This window comes from Perognathus longimembris, chromosome 3 (assembly GCF_023159225.1).
Source record: "Perognathus longimembris pacificus isolate PPM17 chromosome 3, ASM2315922v1, whole genome shotgun sequence".
Lineage (NCBI taxonomy): Eukaryota > Metazoa > Chordata > Mammalia > Rodentia > Heteromyidae > Perognathus > Perognathus longimembris.
This window is the reverse complement of record NC_063163.1, coordinates 65,506,197-65,523,265: the sequence shown is the minus strand read 5'-3', so window position 1 is coordinate 65,523,265 and position 17,069 is coordinate 65,506,197. Positions and strand designations below refer to the sequence as shown.

The 17,069-nt window shown below is 55.1% G+C and overlaps 1 protein-coding gene across 6 annotated transcripts in view; it reads left to right on the top strand.

Annotated features, from left to right (window-relative positions):
* The window catches only part of Arid3a (AT-rich interaction domain 3A), a 38,188-nt gene extending 22,785 nt beyond the window's left edge, over positions 1 to 15,403 (top strand). For 5 of the 6 annotated variants that reach the window (XM_048341814.1, XM_048341813.1, XM_048341812.1 and 2 more), the window contains 6 exons: positions 4,386 to 4,458; positions 8,198 to 8,381; positions 8,700 to 8,947; positions 10,977 to 11,255; positions 13,423 to 13,524; positions 14,358 to 15,403. In XM_048341814.1, coding sequence (XP_048197771.1) covers positions 4,386 to 4,458; positions 8,198 to 8,381; positions 8,700 to 8,947; positions 10,977 to 11,255; positions 13,423 to 13,524; positions 14,358 to 14,560 — 1,089 coding nt within the window. In that variant the 3' untranslated portion in view covers positions 14,561 to 15,403. The remainder of the gene's footprint in view (positions 1 to 4,385; positions 4,459 to 8,197; positions 8,382 to 8,699; positions 8,948 to 10,976; positions 11,256 to 13,422; positions 13,525 to 14,357) is intronic. The other variant, XM_048341817.1, reaches the window with a different exon arrangement.
* The last annotated feature ends 1,666 nt before the right edge of the window (positions 15,404 to 17,069 follow it).

The following is a 17,069-nucleotide window of genomic DNA, read 5'->3' as shown; positions in this document are numbered from 1 at the left end:
GGTTCTGCTCGCCCCCCCTCCCCCCAGTGAGTGGCCTAAGCAAGGGGGAGGGGGAACTTGGGGCCCAGGTGACTCTCTGGGTGCCAAACGCAAGGCCAGGAAAGAAGAAAAGCCAGGAAGTCTGAGGAGGGAAGGAACAAGCCCTGCAGAGTCTGAATTGCATTGGGGCAGAGGCCACAGCCAGTGTGAAGGCCCTGGGGTGTGTGTTTTGCTCAAAAAGCAGCCCTGCGAGGTTAGGATGGGAGGGGGTAGACTGGTGGGAGGCTGTGGAGGGCCACAGTGCAGGGGAGGCTTGGCCTTGTCTTATCATTGCCTCAGTTTCCCCATCTATAAAATGGATGGCTCTGGGAAGGTGAGTCAACTTCGACATCCACAGACTCACAACATCTATCCTGGGAAGGGTGTTCTGCCCTCTGCCTAGTCCCCTGACGGGGAGGGGGAGAGGTGTGTGTTTGTGTATGTATGTACGTACGTATGGTTGCACCTGTACTAGGGCTTGGGCTCCCTCTTCTTGGCTTTCTGTCTCAAGGCTGACATGCCCCCCCACTTGAGCCACGTCTCCACTTGTAGCTCTCTTGCTGGTTAGTTGGAGCTCCAAGTCCCGCAGACGTCTCTGCCTGGGCTGCTTCACACCATAAGCCTCAGATCTCAGCCTCCTGACGAGCTAGGATTACAGGTGTGAGCCACCAGTGCCTGGCAGGGTTTGAGACTCTAGGGCAGATGAGCCACTGATGATCCACTTTTGAAAGACTTGGGGTCCCCTTTGGCCTGAGAACCAATGCAGTACCAGGCCTGAGTGACTTAGTCCATTCAGGGCCCAGCAGTGTCACCTTTGTTTTTGCCCCACAAGGTTGGGGGGGGGGCCTGGACACTGTCCACCCCCATAAGGTTGGGGGGCCTGGACACTGTCCTTTGAGGCTTTGGCCAGCTGTCCAGGGTGGGTCACACCCCGCAGGGGAGCGGAACTGGGACACAGACCCCCATAAAGCAGGGCAGCCTTTACTACCCAGCTTTGTTGTTGGCTTTCCACATTAAAGCTGCCTCTTCCCGCAGCAGCTGGGGCCCCCACGGGTCTCCCCTTCTTTATGGCCTGGAGTCAATGGCCCAGCTCCACGGGGGTCCATTGGCCTGCCCCACTGGCCCCTCATCCGCCATTTGGCCTGGGGTTTAAATGGCTCCGTTCATCTTTCCCCGGCAACTCAATTGACCCAGCTGTTTTCTGCCCCAGCCTCAGTTTCCCAACTGGGATTGGAGACATGATGGTTCTGGGTGTTCAGAATAAAGCTGTTACGTCTCTATCCTTTATGTTTTTGGGGAAAGATGAGGGAGGAAAGGGAGCAAGAAGGGTCCACCCAGGAGATCTCCACGGTGCCTGGATCTGGGAAGGGCCTTGGGCCTGGCGGCTGGACATCCGTTTGAGCTGGGAAAGGACCCCAGGAGTCTTTTCCTGCCTTGGTTCGCATCTGGGGCACCAAGCACCCCTGGGCTTGGGGCCACATCCTAATGCCTCCCTCCATAACTACCTTCACATTTGTCTCTGTATTTTGCTAATGCAAACCCACCCTGCTCCATTTTACCCAGACATCTGCAAAAGACCCTTTTCCTGAAACAATCCTGTTCTGACTTCTGGGGTGGGGGGGAACCCCTTACGCCTGACATGATTGGTTTCTGCTCATGTAGAAATAAATCATATCATTGCTAGAGGTCAAGTTGGAAAAATGAGTCATATGAACACATCCGTGGTGAGATCCTGTGTGCGCACACAACCCCGGGACTAGGACTTGAACTTAGCTCTCACTTGGCTTGCTCGCTCAAGGCTAGCGCTCTACCACTTGAACCACAGTGCCACTTCCGGCTTTTTCTGTGATTGGTGGAAAATAAAGAGTCTCATAGACTTTCCTGCCCAGGTTAGCTTTGAACCGTGATCCTCAGAACTCAGCCTTTTAAGAAGCTAGGACTATAGGCATGAGCCACCGGCGCCCAGCTCCATGATGGGACCTTGATTGGCCCAGGCAGCTGTGGCTTTGGGCCTGTCCCCCACACTAGTGTCTAATGCTACTTCCCTCTCGCGGCCCTTTGGCAGCAGAGAGCATCCGGGTCCCTGTGCAGAACATGTATTGAGTGACTGCTGCATGCTGGGCCCAGGGTTAGTCAATCGCAGACACTAGCATGAAGCCACAGGCTCTGAGGATGGAAAGTGGAGGAAAGCCCGGGGCTAGCGCCATGGACTGAGAGCTAGCTGGGGTGGACAAAGCAGGCCAGCCTGTGCGTGCGTGCGCGTGCATGCGCATGTGTACAGCGTGTGCACACCCAGAGGCAGGTCCTGCACGGCCAGCTGGGTCTACCTGCAGGCCCCCCCATCCCAGCCCTCAGGCAGCTCAAGGGGAATGGGCCTCCCAGGCCACCATAAATCAGCACAGGAATGCGGGCAGGCCAGTCTGGTGCTGGCCGGGGGTGGGGCGCAGACAAAGGCCGCGCAGCTGGCCTCTCCACACAGCCTCCACCACCCAGGACAGAAGGCCCTGACTCCTCTGGGCCGCCCCTCTTTCTAGAAGTCTAGCCCCCCCACCCCCGACACACACACCACGCTGTTCCTCTTTTTGTCTCCATTACACAGACGGGAAAACTGAGAGAATGTCTCAGTCAGTACTGAAGCCCCGAAGTTGGGGGGGGGGGGCGGTGAGGAGGGGCCTGCACTTGGGACCGGCCTAATGACTGATTATCCTAGCTGAGGCCCTAATTGGTGGTTTCAAGGCCCCCCACAGTGGGCAGGCCTGCTTTCCCAGGAGCTTAATTTGAAGGCTGGTATTTTGGCTTTGCCCCTCCTTGGTAAATTGGTCCCCTCCCTGAGCTTCACTTTCTAATTACCTCTGCCTGCTTCCCCTGAGCTCACCAGCCCTTGCCCATCTTCCAGAACCTGTGTGTGTGCTACTGCTTGTCACTGGAGCCTGGGCCCCCAGCCCCGCCCACCCCCACCCCCCCATACCACATCGAAGGCTGACTTGGTTTTTTTTTTTTTTAAATCAGTCATAGGGCTTGAACTCAGGGCCTGGGCCCTGTTCCTGAGCTCTTCTACTCAAGGCTGGGGCTCTACCAGTGTGAGCCACAGCTCCACTTTCTGTTTTCTGGTGTTTCATTGGAGATAAAGAGTCTCATAGGGGGCTAGGAATGTGGCTTAGCCGTAGAGAGCTTGCCTAGCATATGCATGAAGCTCTGGGTTCGATTCATCAGCACCACATAAACAGAAAAAGCCAGAAGTGATGCTGTGGCTCAAGTGGTAGAGTGCTAGCCTTGAGCAAAAGAAGTTCAGGGGCAATGCTCAGGCTCTGAGTTCAAGAGCCAGGACTGGCAAAAAAAAAAAAAAAAAAAAGAAAGAAAGAAAATCTCACCGACTTCCCTACCCAGGCTGGCTTTGAACCGTGATCCTCAGAGCTCAGCCTCTCCGGAGTCGTTAGGATGAGAGGGAGGAGGCCCCAGGGGCTCAGCTGCCAGGACCAGAGCCAGTTGGAGCTTAGGGATAAAGGTTCTCCACACTACCAGCTCTGGCCCCCTATGTGTTGCTGTGCCTGCCTCTCTTTCCCTATCTGTCTCTCAGGAGCAAATGTGCTTATGCCTGTCCCATCCCTGGTTGAAATCTGTCTCTGTGAGCCTGGTGGTTGTCATGGCCAGGGTGGACTGAGTTATGTCACATACCCATCTAGGATTGTAGGGAGCCCGGCTCTAGTCAGTGGCTCACACATGTCATCCTGGCTACTCAGGAGACTGGGATCTGAGGATCACGGTTCAAAGCCAACCCAGGCAGGAAAGCCCGTGCAACTCTTATCTCCAATGAACCAGCAAGAACACAGAGGTGGAGCTGAAGCTCACAGTGCTGTAGCATACCAGCCTTGAGCAAAAAAAAAAGCTCAGGGACAGCGCCCAGGCCCTGAGTTCAAGCCCCAGGATCAGCACACACGAAAAGAACAGAATGGAAGCCCAAGAACTGATTCAGGAATGGGGTCTCTCGGGTAGAATTAGTAGCAATGGAGATGTGAGCGTGTCAGCACGCAGACTGGGGTCAGAAAGGACCTCCGTTGGGGGTGGGGGGTGGGGGAGGAGGTGAGGGGGGGTGGGCTGTGCCCCCTGTGGAACTAGGGCTCAGCCTCCAGGACATGCGGAGATCGATTCCCGTTGTTTGCAGCCCTCTTCACGCTTGTGGGCTTCGTCTGCCCCCCCTCCCCCAGCAGCTCCCACTTTCTGCCCCTTGATGGTGGCCTCAGCCTCATGAGCTGCTTGTGACACAACTCAGGGAAAATCAGGGGAGTCCCGTGGTCCCCCTCGTGTGGTGGGGACATGGCTCCTGACCTTGTGCTGGCCCCTGCTGACCCCTTCCCCTCTCTCCACAGCTCTATGAACTTGACGGGGACCCCAAGAGGAAGGAGTTTCTGGATGATTTGTTCAGCTTCATGCAGAAGCGAGGTGAGTCTGTTTTCTGCCAAGTGTGCCAGAGCCGGGTGTGGATGTGGGGTCAGATGGGGGAGGCCAAGGTCTTGCCATGAGGTCTGATGGTGGAGGCAAGGGGAGGTGAGATACTGACAGTAGGGTCTGATGGAGGAGGCAGGTCCTAATATGGAGTCTGACAGGAGAGCCATGATAAGCCCATCCCAGAATTGAGTCCACGCTCCCTTTGTTTTGTTTTTTGTTGCTGTTTTGTTGGCTGATCCTGGGGTGAACAGAGGGGCCTGGGCTCTGTCTCTGAGCTTTTGTGGGGCCACAGTTCCATCCCCAGCTTTCTGGTGGTTCATTAGAAATAAAAGTCTCACCAACTTTCCTGACCAGGCTGGCTTTGAACCACGATGCACAGATCTCGGCTTCCTGAGTAGCTAGAATTACAGGTCAGCCACCCAGCACCCAGCTCAGGCTCCCTACTTGGAGATACCTACAGGGTAAAGGGGGGTGTCTCTGTCCAGTCCCTCCCCCACCAGAGCTGAGGCCTGCAGGTGAGGGACAGGGCTTTGTGTGGGGAGTGGGGTCAGACCCCCCAGTGTGCCTGCCCATCCTGCCCCACTAAGGGGCTGTAGCTGGTTCCTGCTGTGTACTAGTATCCCAAAATTCAGTGTCCAGGAAGACCCCAAACACACATAGTGCAGAGCTGGCTAGCACTGGTAGATTGCACATTTACAGAACTTACTGTACCAGCAGAGCTCCCCCTGCAGCCTGGCCCCATTTGTCCCTCCAGGGATGGCACAGGCCCCCCGCCTCCAGGTCAGGAGCCATAGGATGACCCCTCCACATCACACACCAGCCAAGGACAAGTCTGGGCAGGTGTCCTGGTGGAGAAACTGAGGCCTAGGACAGGCCCAGTTCCTTGATGGGAAGAAACCAAGCTTGGGGGGCAGTCTCTGTGTGTGTGTGTGTGTGTGTGTGTGTGTGTGTGTGTGTGTGTGTGGCCATCAGCCATGTTCCTGGCCCCTGAGTCCTGGCCCACTGTGGGAGGACCCCAGGGGTGCCTGCCTTAAGGGCTGGACTCACCCCTCCACCCCCTGGACTGCCCTGGGGTGGGGAAGTTACTAGTTTGCTTTGTGGGGCAGGAAACTGAGGCCCCAGGCAGGGCTGTGGCCTGGCGGGGGGGGGGGCTGGAGCAGGAAGGGGTGGAGGGGGCAGAGTCCAGTTGCGGGGGGGGGGGGGCTGTGGTCCAGCAGCTTGCAGCTGGGGGCCTCACAGGGGCGCCAGCCACTGTGCCCGCCCTGCCCCTGCCCCTCCCTGGGCTTGTGTAAACACAGCCGCCAGGCCAGGCCGGAAGGGAGAGGGGAAGGGGGGGCTGCGGCCTCCAGACCCCCCTGCCCAGCTCAGTGGCCTCTGAGTTAACCCCTCCTGTGCCGGGGTGGGGCATCTGGGCCCAGTCCCTGGGTGGAGGCTCCTCTATCTTATCCTCGGGCCCCAACTCAGGCCAGGCCCGCTGCCCCTTGTGTGGCCAGAGAGGCCGCCTCGGTCTCCTTTATCGCCAGTCCACACCTGCAAGAGCCCCTCTGACCCCTCTGTTGGGGCCTCCCGCTCCCGGGCTGAGAGGGGACCCTCTTACTCTGTTCTCAGTGGCCCAGTCTGTTGTCCCAAAAATGAGCTTCCTGTGCATGTGGTCAGCAAGGCCAGGGGTCCAGACACTTCAGATGACCCCCTGATCACACAGGGTCACGAGGATCTGCGTCCGTCACTACCAACCAACTCCTTCTCAAAACCTCTGTTACCTTCCCAGACACTTGCCCCCTTATGATTGGGGGAATCTTTGGGGCTAAGAATTTGTCCAGATCCCCCCACCTTTATTCTCTTTCCTACAAGTTCCTGTTATTTCACTTGATTGAGCAGCGGGGCAGAAATACCCACCACAGGGTGAGACACCTAAGCCCCCTTAACTATTCAGGGAAGGGGGTGGCAGTTACCATCCTACTGTCCATGAAGGAGATTGAGACCCAGGGCCTCAGGAACCTAAACTGATAGTAATTGGTTTATCCTTTTTTTTTATTTCTATTTTTTTCAAATTGTTACAATAATCAATTTTTTTTTAATGTACAGAGGGGTGATAGTTACATACGTCAGGTAATGAGTATGTTTCTTTTTGGACGATGTCACCCCTTTCCTCCCCCTCTCCCAGTTTTCCCCTCCCCCACCTACAAGTTGTAGGGTTCATTTTCAACATGGTGTCCAATGGGAACAGCTGCTGCATGTGTTCACCCTTTCTCCCTCCATATATTGTTTCGACAAGGGGAGGAAAAAAATCCTCCAACTAGATTTATCTTAGAAGTCTTGGAATGTGGGGTCCTGTCTGTACCTCCGGCTGCCTCAGCACCCTGTGTGGCTGGGCCTTGTTCCTTCCCCAACAGCCTCCCTGTCCTTCCCCAAGCTCCCAGTCCCACGATGCAGCCCCCCTCCAATGCAGTACCCCCCACCCCCCCGCATGCAGTCTCCCCACAGAGTCTGTTCCTTCTGTTCCCTGGGTAGTTGAGGTCCTGAGTAGGACAGGAATTATATGGATATGGCTGAGATCTGGAGTTGCGTCTCTCTTTCCCTTTTGGTGGTGGTGGTAGTGGTGGTGAGGGTGGTGGTGGTGGTGGTGGTGGTGTGTGTGTGTGTTTGTGTACGTGTGTGCCCCATCCTTGGGTTTGAACTCAAGGCCTGATCACTGTCCCTGAGCTTTTTTGCTCAAGGCTAACGCTCTACCACTTGAACTACAGCTCCACTTGCAGCTCTTTTTTTTGATAGCTTAGTCGAGATAAGAGTCTCAGGGCTTTCCTGCCCAGGCTGGCTTCAAAGCACGATCCTCAGATCTCAGCCTCCTGAGTAGCTAGGATGACAGGCGGGGAGTTAGTGTCGTTCGTGAGTGATGTATGCCAGGCTAGGTGTCGGGGGATTCTGCATTAAACTGATTGGCACTAGGGACAACAGTAGGCAAGCAGATGGCCTCAGAGCCCAGAATACCACAGACACGGAGGACGTTTCAGTCTGGCTTCTCTTGTCCCCAGGCCAGGGCTGCGCTGGCCTCTGTCCGTATGAGGGAAAGGGAGGAGGGGAAGGGAGAAGCGTGTGAGGAGGCCTTAAGATGTCTAGGGGAGCAGCGAGGCGGGGGGGGGGGGCTGTCTCGAGCAAGCAGGGGGGTAGTGAGGCTGAAGGTAGGGCAGAGCAGACATGGAGGTGGTGATAGGCCCACCGCAGCCCTCCCTGCCCCCACGGAGCCCAGCCCGCACAGCTCCTGGGGGACCGGGAAGGGGAGAGAGGGGCCCTGGGGACTGAGGGCTGCCTTGTTTTGGCAGCTGTTGTGGTTGGAGATGGGAGGGGGAATAACAAAGTTCTGTGGGCCCCCACGTGGCCGTGGCCATCCCCTCCTCATCGCGCCCCCTCCCCACCTTGGGGCTTGTGTTGTCCACCAGGGCAGGAGCTCCTGTGGACTAGAGTGCCAGGGCCTCCGTGGGTGACCTGTAGTGGATACCCGTCCCGGGGGTGCCAGGCCCCCTGGGGGGAGGGGACATATGGCTGTCCTCGTGGAGCATCTCCATGCAGCAGTTGGAGGTCAGAGACAGCCACTGCGGCTGCAGGGCCCAGGATGTCTCCCCAGCAGGGGACCAGGGTGCAGGCCAGTGGCCCTAGTGCCCAGGACAGCTGCCTGCCCTCACCAAACCTGCTGCCCACACGGCCAGCCCGGCCTCACCGGCGTCCCCTCCCGCAGGCACGCCCGTGAACCGGATCCCCATCATGGCCAAGCAGGTGCTGGACCTGTTCATGCTGTACGTGCTGGTGACGGAGAAGGGCGGCCTTGTGGAGGTCATCAACAAGAAGCTGTGGCGAGAGATCACCAAGGGCCTCAACCTCCCCACCTCCATCACCAGCGCTGCCTTCACCCTGCGCACCCAGTGAGTGCTGGGCGTGGGAGAGCTGACAGGACGCTGAGCCCTGAGGAGCCCTGGACTTGAGGAAGGCCTTGAGAGCCATCACCTCCTTCCCTTGGCTAGCCTGCCCCCCTCTGGGCTAGCCCTCCACCTCCCTTTCAGAGCTAGCCCACCACTTCCCTCCATGGGCTAACCTGTCTCCCCCTTGGGCTGGCTGGCCACCTCCTTTTGTGGCTAGGCAGAGACACAGTGGCCCTAGGGAGACGGGATGGTACCATGGCCCCAGGGCTTTGTGGAAGGCCATGGGAGCCTTGGTCAGCCACCCCGCCCCTCTCTCTACAGGTACATGAAGTATCTGTACCCCTATGAGTGTGAGAGGCGGGGCCTGAGCAGCCCCAACGAGCTCCAGGCTGCCATCGACAGTAACCGGAGGGAGGGTCGGCGCCAGAGCTTCGGAGGCTCGCTCTTCGCCTACTCGCCCGGTGGTGCCCATAGCATGCTGTCCTCGCCCAAGATTCCTGTGCCCTCCCTAGGCCTGGCCGCCAGCACCAATGGCAGCTCCATCACCCCAGCCCCCAAGATCAAGAAAGGTGAGGGGCTGTGTGGGGCCTGGGGCTGCATGCCAGACCACCTTGGGGGCAAATGCCTCTGATAACCCCACTGGATAAACCTCATGACCACGAACCCAAAGTGAGCAGGAAAGAGGGTTTCCAGCAGGCATTACCAATCCATCCTTTCCAGCTGACCATGGCTAGACCCATGCAGGCACTACCAATCAGCCACCACTGCTCCAATCCCATGCCTGCAGCCCATAGATAGTCACCAGCTGGTGCTTATTTCCCAGTTCCATGCCAAGGCAGACAATATGTACCAAGTGCTGTTTTCTACCTTCCATCCAAGGCAGACATCACTAATCGAGTGCTGTTTTCCTGTCCACACTGAGATAGATTGAGAGCACCGTATCCTTTCCTAATCTAGACACTAACCAGTTGTAGCCTGCATCCCCAAAGCACAGCCACTGTTCTTAGTTGATCACTGTGCTCTTTCCCACCAAGCTTTGAAGCGGTAGACTTATGAGAAATCGTCCTGACATTTGCCATTTTGGTCCTTAAACCATGAAAATCTATTGCTGGGTACCCCTGGGGGAAAGTCACTGCCCCTTTCTGAACTCGTTACTGGATATGTGTGGAGTTTGTGGGGTCTTGGGTGTGTCACACACCCCAGGGTGCACACACCTGCTGGTAAACTCCCCGTCCCAGGCAGACATTACCAGTTGATAGCCGGTGTCTCTCCCACTCAGCCTCTGAATCCTTCCTAACACAGAAACAGCAAAGCTGTCATGGTAGTTAAGCATCAGCCATGTCAAAGCCTCACATCGGGGAGGGGAGAAAACAATGATGGACAAGATAGGTGCTGACCAGAGCCACTGGCCCCAATGTCTAGATAGAGATGGGTCCACAAAGATGGAAGGCAGATCTGGGACTGTAGGGGGCTCCTTGGAACCGAAAGCAGACATGGGCGCAGAGTCTGCAGAGGGCGACAGCGGAGAGCCCAGCAAATAGAGGCAGAGCCATGCATGACTGCTGGAGGAAGCAGCCAGAAAAAAAGAGCCCAGGGGTCAGCGTGGGACATATTTATCTGAATCATGAGGTTGTTTTTTTTAGCCAAAGAAGAAGGAAGTATTTATTTGTTCCTTTATTTGTTTTGGCAGTCCTGGGCCTTGAACTCAGGCCTTGGGCTCTGTCATCTGAGCTCTTATGCTCAAAGCTAGTGCTCTGCCGCTTGAGCCACAGCACCACTTCCCGTTTTTTTCTGCATAGTTTATTGGAGAGAAGGGTGTCACAGACTTTCCTGCCCAGACTGGCTTTGAACCACGATCCTCAGATCCTGAATAGCTAGAATGACAGGCATGAGCCACCAGCACCAGGCAGAGGAGGGAGTATTTAGCTCACTAGATTTGAATCTCAGCCCACCCACTTGCCTGCTCTCAGGCCTTGAGGGGAGGCTGTCGACCTTCCTGAGCCTTGCTTTCCTTGCCTGTCAGCTGGGGTAACCGTGGGACTCAGTAGACATGGAAGAGGGGCCACTGAGGTGCTTGGACCAGTCACGTGAGCTCCTGTTTATTTCAGCCTACACTGCTGCGATACTCTGTGATACATTCAATAGAAGTGGCAATGTCCGCCTCACCTGGCTCACCGAGCTCCTCTACATACCCAGACTTTATTATAAATATTTTTTTTTCTTGTGCTGGTACTGGGGCTTGAACTCAGGGCCCTGGGCACTGTCCCTAAACTTTTTTTACTCAAGGCTGGCACTTTACCACTTGAGCCACAGATCCACTTCTGGCTGTTTTTGGAGGTTAATTGGAGACGAGACTCTTCATGGACTTTTCTGCCCTGGCTGGCTTCAAACTGTGATCCTCAGATCTCAGCCCCCTGAGGAGCTGGGATGACAGGCGCGAGCACCAGCTCTGGCTTAGACAGCCTGGCTTTCTCACACTGGCTTCAACCCATCCACTTCCTCCTCAGTAGAGGGGTCTGCTTCCCTCGTGCCTTGGGCAGAAGGGGCAGCCAGCCCCCCCTCGGTGTCTCCCCAACCACCTGCTTTTCTTCTCTCTAGAGGAGGATTCAGCCCTTCCTATCGCCATCCCAGGCCGCTTGCCTGTGTCCCTGGCAGGCCACCCCGTGGTGGCCGCCCAAGCGGCTGCTGTGCAGGCGGCGGCGGCCCAGGCAGCCGCCTTGGAGCAGCTCCGGGAAAAGCTGGAGTCTGGGGAGCCTCCGGAAAAGAAGATGGCGCTGGTGTCCGATGAGCACCAGCGGCTCATGCAGCGAGCCCTCCAGCAGAACTTCCTGGCCATGACAGCCCAGCTGCCCATGAGCATCCGCATCAACAGCCAAGGTACCATCCAGCGCCCAGGTGCCTCGTGCTTCCTGTACAGCACGCAAACCAGGGGCTTCCAAGCCATCCTATGTAAAGAGTGCCTGTAAATCAATAAGACCAAAAAAAAAAAGGCAAAATATAACAAAGAGGGGGGCTAGTTAGGACTAGTAAATTCACATAAAGAGCTATTCTATTTCACTGGGGATCTACAGGTTACTGGGGTTTCATATCGAGAGATTGGCATCATGCCATGGTCGGGCATATCTCTAGTCCCAGCACTCGGGAGACTGAGGCAGGAAAATTGAGTTTCCAGCAGCCTGGGCTACATAGCAAGACCCTGTCTCAAAAATGCAAAGGTTTGGGTTGGGAATATGGCCTAGTGGCAAGAGTGCTTACCCTCGTATACATGAAGCCCTGGGTTCGATTCCCCAGCACTACATATACAGAAAACAGCCAGAAGTGGTGCTGTGGCTCAAGTGGCAGAGTGCTAGCCTTGAGCAAAAGGAAGCCAGGGACAGTGCTCAGGCCCTGAGTCCAAGCTCAGGACTGGCAAAAAAAAAAATGCAAAGGTTTAGCTGGGCACTGGTGGCTCATGCCTGTAATCCTAGCTACTCAAAAAGCTGAGATCCAAACATCATGGTTCCAGGCCAACCTGGGAAGAATAGTCTGTGAGACTCTTATCTCCAATTAACTATGAAAAGCTGGAAATGGAGCTGTGGCTCAAGTGGCAGAGCACTAGCCTTGAGCAGAAAAAGTTCAGGGGCAGCGCCCAGGTCCTCAGGACACATACCCCAAAGGCTTGTGATGAGCTCTTGCCTAGCATAGGTAAGGCTCTTCAGTTCTATCCTCAGCACCAAAAGAAAACCAGAAATCACCTGGCACGAGTGCCTGATGCCTGTAATCCCAGCTACTCAGGAGGCTGAGATCTGAAGATCAGCGCTCATTGCCAGCCCAGGCAGGAAAGTCTGTGAGACTTTTAACTCCAGTGAACCACCAAAAGGCCCAAAGTGGAGCTGTGGCTCAAGCAGTAGAGTGCTAGCCTTGAGCTAAAAAGCCCCAGGACAAGCACCAAAAAAAGAAAAAAGTCAAATATTGCTTGGTCATAGGGATTGAACTCTGGGCCTGGGCGCTGTCCCTGAGCTCTTCAGTTCAAGGCTAGTGCTCTACCACTTGAGCCACAGCACCACTTCCAGTTTTCTGGTGGTTAATTGGAGATAAGAGTCTCATGGACTTTCCTGCCCAGGCTAGCTTTGAACCCTGACCCTCAGATCTCAGCCTTGTGAGTAGCTAGGATTACAGGCATGGGCCACTGGCACCCACCTGGAAAATAGACCCTCTTGGTGCTGCTAGTAAGAGGGTGAATAGGTGTCCAGCACTGGTGTTCACACCTGTAATCCTAGCTACTCAAAAGGCTGAGATCTGAAGAGTGCACTTTTGAAGCCAGCCTGCTCAGGAATGTCCATGAGACTCTGATCTCTAAATAATGAGCAAAAAGTTGGCAGTGAGGTGTGGCTCAAGGTGTGCCAGCCTTGTGTGGGTAAAGCTAAAGCATGAGTGCCAGGTTCGAGCCCAGTACCAGCACCAGGCTGTATTTGCACAGCACATATTTAGCTGACATATTGAACTTGATACAATATGGACTCTGTGCACAGTTGTTACACTGTATTATGTAGGGATTAATAATTTTCTCTTCAGAAGCTACTTGTTTATTTAGTACTAAAGTTGGGAGTCCAGGGCTCTGGATTTGCCAAGCAGATGTTTTTTGTTTTTTGTTTTTTTGGTTGGTTGGTTGGTTGTGGGGCTTGAACCCTGGGCCTAGGCACTGTCCCTGAGCTCTTTCACTCAAGGCTGATGCTCTACCACTTTGAGCCCCAGCCCTACTTTTTCTGGTGGTTCATTGGAGATAAGAGTTGCACAGACTTTCCTGCCCAGACTGGCTTTGAACCTTTATCCTCAGGTTACAGCCTCCTGAGTAGCTAGGGAATAGCTAGTAGATGGGAGCCAGCTGAGTAAGTCTTGATTTATGAGCAGTGCTGGACATAGAACCCAGACTCTGCGGTGGGAAGAGGCAAATCCCTCAAACTAAACAAAGCCAAGTGACTGAAACACTCAAAGCAGGACGTTGCCAGCGAGCATCTGTCATTGCAAATGACATTGCAAATTCTCTTGTTCCCTTCTCTCCCAGCAGCCTCCGAGAGCCGCCAGGACTCTGCCGTGAGCCTGAGCAGCACCAACGGCAGCAACAGTATTAGCATGTCGGTGGAGATCAATGGTATCATGTACACAGGTAGGGACCGGAGCCGGGCTGGCCCGGGGGTGGCCCCAGCTCTTGTCTGCTGGAGCCCAGGCATAGGCGCAGGGGTCCGGGAGGGGTAGAGCCGCCGCCGATGACAGGCCCTACCTAGAAGGAGCAGAAACACACTCATCTCTACTGTGTTACTCAGGATCTGGGCACTATCCTGAGCTGCTTTTGCTCTAGGCAAGCTCACTACCACTTTGACCCACAACCCTACTTCCAGGCATTTTGGGTAGTTTAGTGGAGATAAAGAGTCTCCCAGACTTTTCCTGCCCACGCTGCCTTCAGACTTGCATCTTCAGATCCCAGCCTCCAGCGTAGCGAGGATTACAGGCCTGGGCCGCCGGGTGACTGGCTTGCTTTAGTTATTTTGTAGATATGGTCTCACGTGTTTGCTTGGGGGCAGCTTGTAACTGTGACCCTCTCCTAAGTACACTTCTCCCGTGACTGGGATGACAGGCATGAATACCGCACCTGGTTTGTTGGTTGAGATGAGTCTCATGTATTTGTGTGCCTGAGCCTTAAGCCAAGATTCTTCGATCTGTACCTCCCAGGTAGCTGTGATTACAGAGGAGCCACTGTACCCCATCGCCTGTTTCCTTCACAGTGGAGTCAGGCGTGACTTACAGTCGCCACTGGGTGGCGCCCTTGGCACGGCACAGCCTGGTTTGCTTGTGGACAGTCCCAGGGCATCAGAGCTGTTGGTGTCTAGTGACCTTTGGGGAATGGGGGTTGTCTTTGACTGAAAAAAGTCCAGAAGCATATTACACCCGGTGGGTACCCAGCTCTCCATGACTTGTCTCTCTCCTTCTGTCCCCTATCAGGAGTGCTCTTTGCCCAGCCACCGGCCCCCACGCCTCCCTCAGCGCCCAGCAAAGGTGGTGGCAGTGGGGGTACAGGTAACAACAACCCTGGCAACAGAGGAGGAGCCGGCGGGACCAGCAGCAACAGTGGGGGCAGCCAGGCGGGGCCCGCGGGGCTGTCTGCACCCCCCACATCTTCTACCTCAAATAACGCCTTGCCTTAATTTACCACATGGCATCACTGCCTACCCAAGAGCTCCTTGGAATCGCCGACGCCTCCCCTCCCCCCCCCCCACAGGAGATGCCAACCCCCTCCCCACACCAGGGTAGGAGGTCTGGGCAGCCAGCCATGGCAGGGACCAGGAAGGCAAAAATACGGGGTGGGGGTGGGGGGCAGAGATTCACAATGGTGCCACAGTAACGCCAAAAAAAAAAAAAAGAAGAAAAAAAAAGAGGAGAGGAAAAATTATAGATATATATACATACATACATATATATAAATATAAATATAAAGCAAATTTAATAAAAACAGGGGAAAACCAAGGAACACTTGAATTTGTAAGGTTTTGGACATTCAGAGAGATGAATTGTGAGGACCACCACAAGCCAGGAGTGCCTCCCCTGGGGGGGGGGGGCGCGGATCTCACCCTGGGGTCCAAGACAACCTATTTATTACCTCATGCATCACTGTAGTGCGCAGTTCTCAAGTTCTGCTGGGTTTTTATTTTTATTTTTTATTTGTATTCATCACACATTCATCACACCAGCTCCTTCCTTGTGTTGAATGAAACCCCTGAGCCATCGTCACAAAAAGCTTTTCTTTTTTTTTTTTCTGTTGCTTTAGGAACTATGAATTTCCTTTTTTTTTCCCTAAAACAAAAAAAAAATAGTGACACTCAAAAATTTAGGATTTTTTTGTTCTTAAAGAGATTTTGGAGGGGGGTGGCTAGCTTTGTAAATACTCTTATTTTATTCTGGGGGGTGGGGACATTTCAGACTTAGGATATCTATATAGCTCTATATCTATATATTTGTGTTCTTTCAGGGAATATGGTCTTAGAAAAGGAAAGGAAAAAAAAAAAAAAGCAAAAAATCCACCCCAGTAATAACCTGTTTAATCTCTCCGGTAACTGGTTTGGGTTATTTTGGGGGGTCCCTGTGGTGCTGGGTGGCTGGCAAGCCTGGAACACTGGATCTTGGCACTCAGGGGGACTGTGGGGACCTCCACGCCTGCCCACCAGCGCTGTCTGCACACGTGGGTGTGGGGCGTAGAAAGTTCTGGAAAAGGGTGGGGTGGGGGTGGTCCTTGTCTGTCTCAGGGATGATCTGAGGGGCTGCTTTGGGGGACTATCACTATGGAGGTGATTGGGTGAAGCTGGGTCTAGCTCAGGGTGAGGATTTTGGGACCTCAGCCTCCCCAATACCCCTCATCTCATCTGCTTTCCTTTCTGTCTTCTCCCTGCCCCCTTGTAGCATGGGGGGGGCAGTTCCTGTGGCCTGAGGGACAGTCATTAAAAGTGGCAGTAACCTGGGGCACAGCAGCCCCTGACCCCTCTCAGGAGCCCGCCGGGTCTTTCCGCCGGTATCGCTGCCCTTGTCCCCTGGTGCCAGCAAGGCAGCCCATGACGGGAGGGGGGGGTTGGTGTCTTGTGGCAGGGAGTCGCCTGGCTGTCCCAGGTGACCCCAGGATGTCTTAATTGGGCCCCTGGGAGGGAGCCCGGCCTAATGAAGCTGCTGCCTGCAGGAGCCGGGAGTCCCCAGAGCCCCTTCCTCTGGGGTGGGGGAGGGCCCTTAATGCCCCCAGCCCAAGTCCTCTTTCCTGGTCCCCCCTATCAGGGAAGGGGGGAACCCTTATTCTAAATCTCAGGGTGATGGATACACCCCCCTCTCCTGTTTTGCAGGGGAGGGGATGGTAGCCTCTTTGTGACTTTTCTTTCTAGAAGCTTCTGCCTACCCCGTTTAGGGGTGTTGGGGGTGGAGGGGAGGTGGGCATCCGAGCAGCACAATCATTCCTGGAAAATGGGTACTTTGCTTCCCCAAGCTCAGCCGCGTTTGGTCCTGTGTGGCCGATCTCCGCTCTTCCCACCCAGGGCTACGGCCCGCCCGACTGCCTCAGGGCCCCATCCCTGCCCCTGCCAGGCCTGGACACCCCAGGTGGGGCTGGGGGCCGGGAGGGCATGTCCTCCGCACATTTCTGTCTACCTCAGGTCTTTTTTGATGCCAAAAAAAAAAAAAAAAAAAAAAACCCATGTTCCGCCCGCCTCCTCTTCCATCCTCTGGCTCACCTGCCCCAACCCCTAGGGAGGGAGCAGGAGTCACCTGCCTCTCAGGCACCTGTCATAGGCACCTGTCATGGATGTGGCCCATGTGGTCTTGGGGGGAGGGAACTGATGGACATCCTGCTTGGGCAGAACTGGACCCTGACAGGGGACCCTGAGTCTGTGGGTCATTGTTGTAGGACAGATGGCTGGGGGTGGGGGGTGGGGGGAGCTTTTCAGCTTGGAGGGTCTGTGTGACCCCTGTGCTCATCCAGAAGTCCCCCTGGGGTCTCCCAGCCATCACCCATCTTGTTCTGGGTTTAGAAAGGGGCGTATTTGGAGGGTGTAGTCAGCACCCCTTTATGCAAATGATGGGAGAGGTCTGGCCCTGTGTACCCTCCATCTGGCACCATGGGGTTTGAGAGGTGATAAAGGGGAACCCCCAAACTCAGGGCAAAGAGGGGCTTTGGAAAGG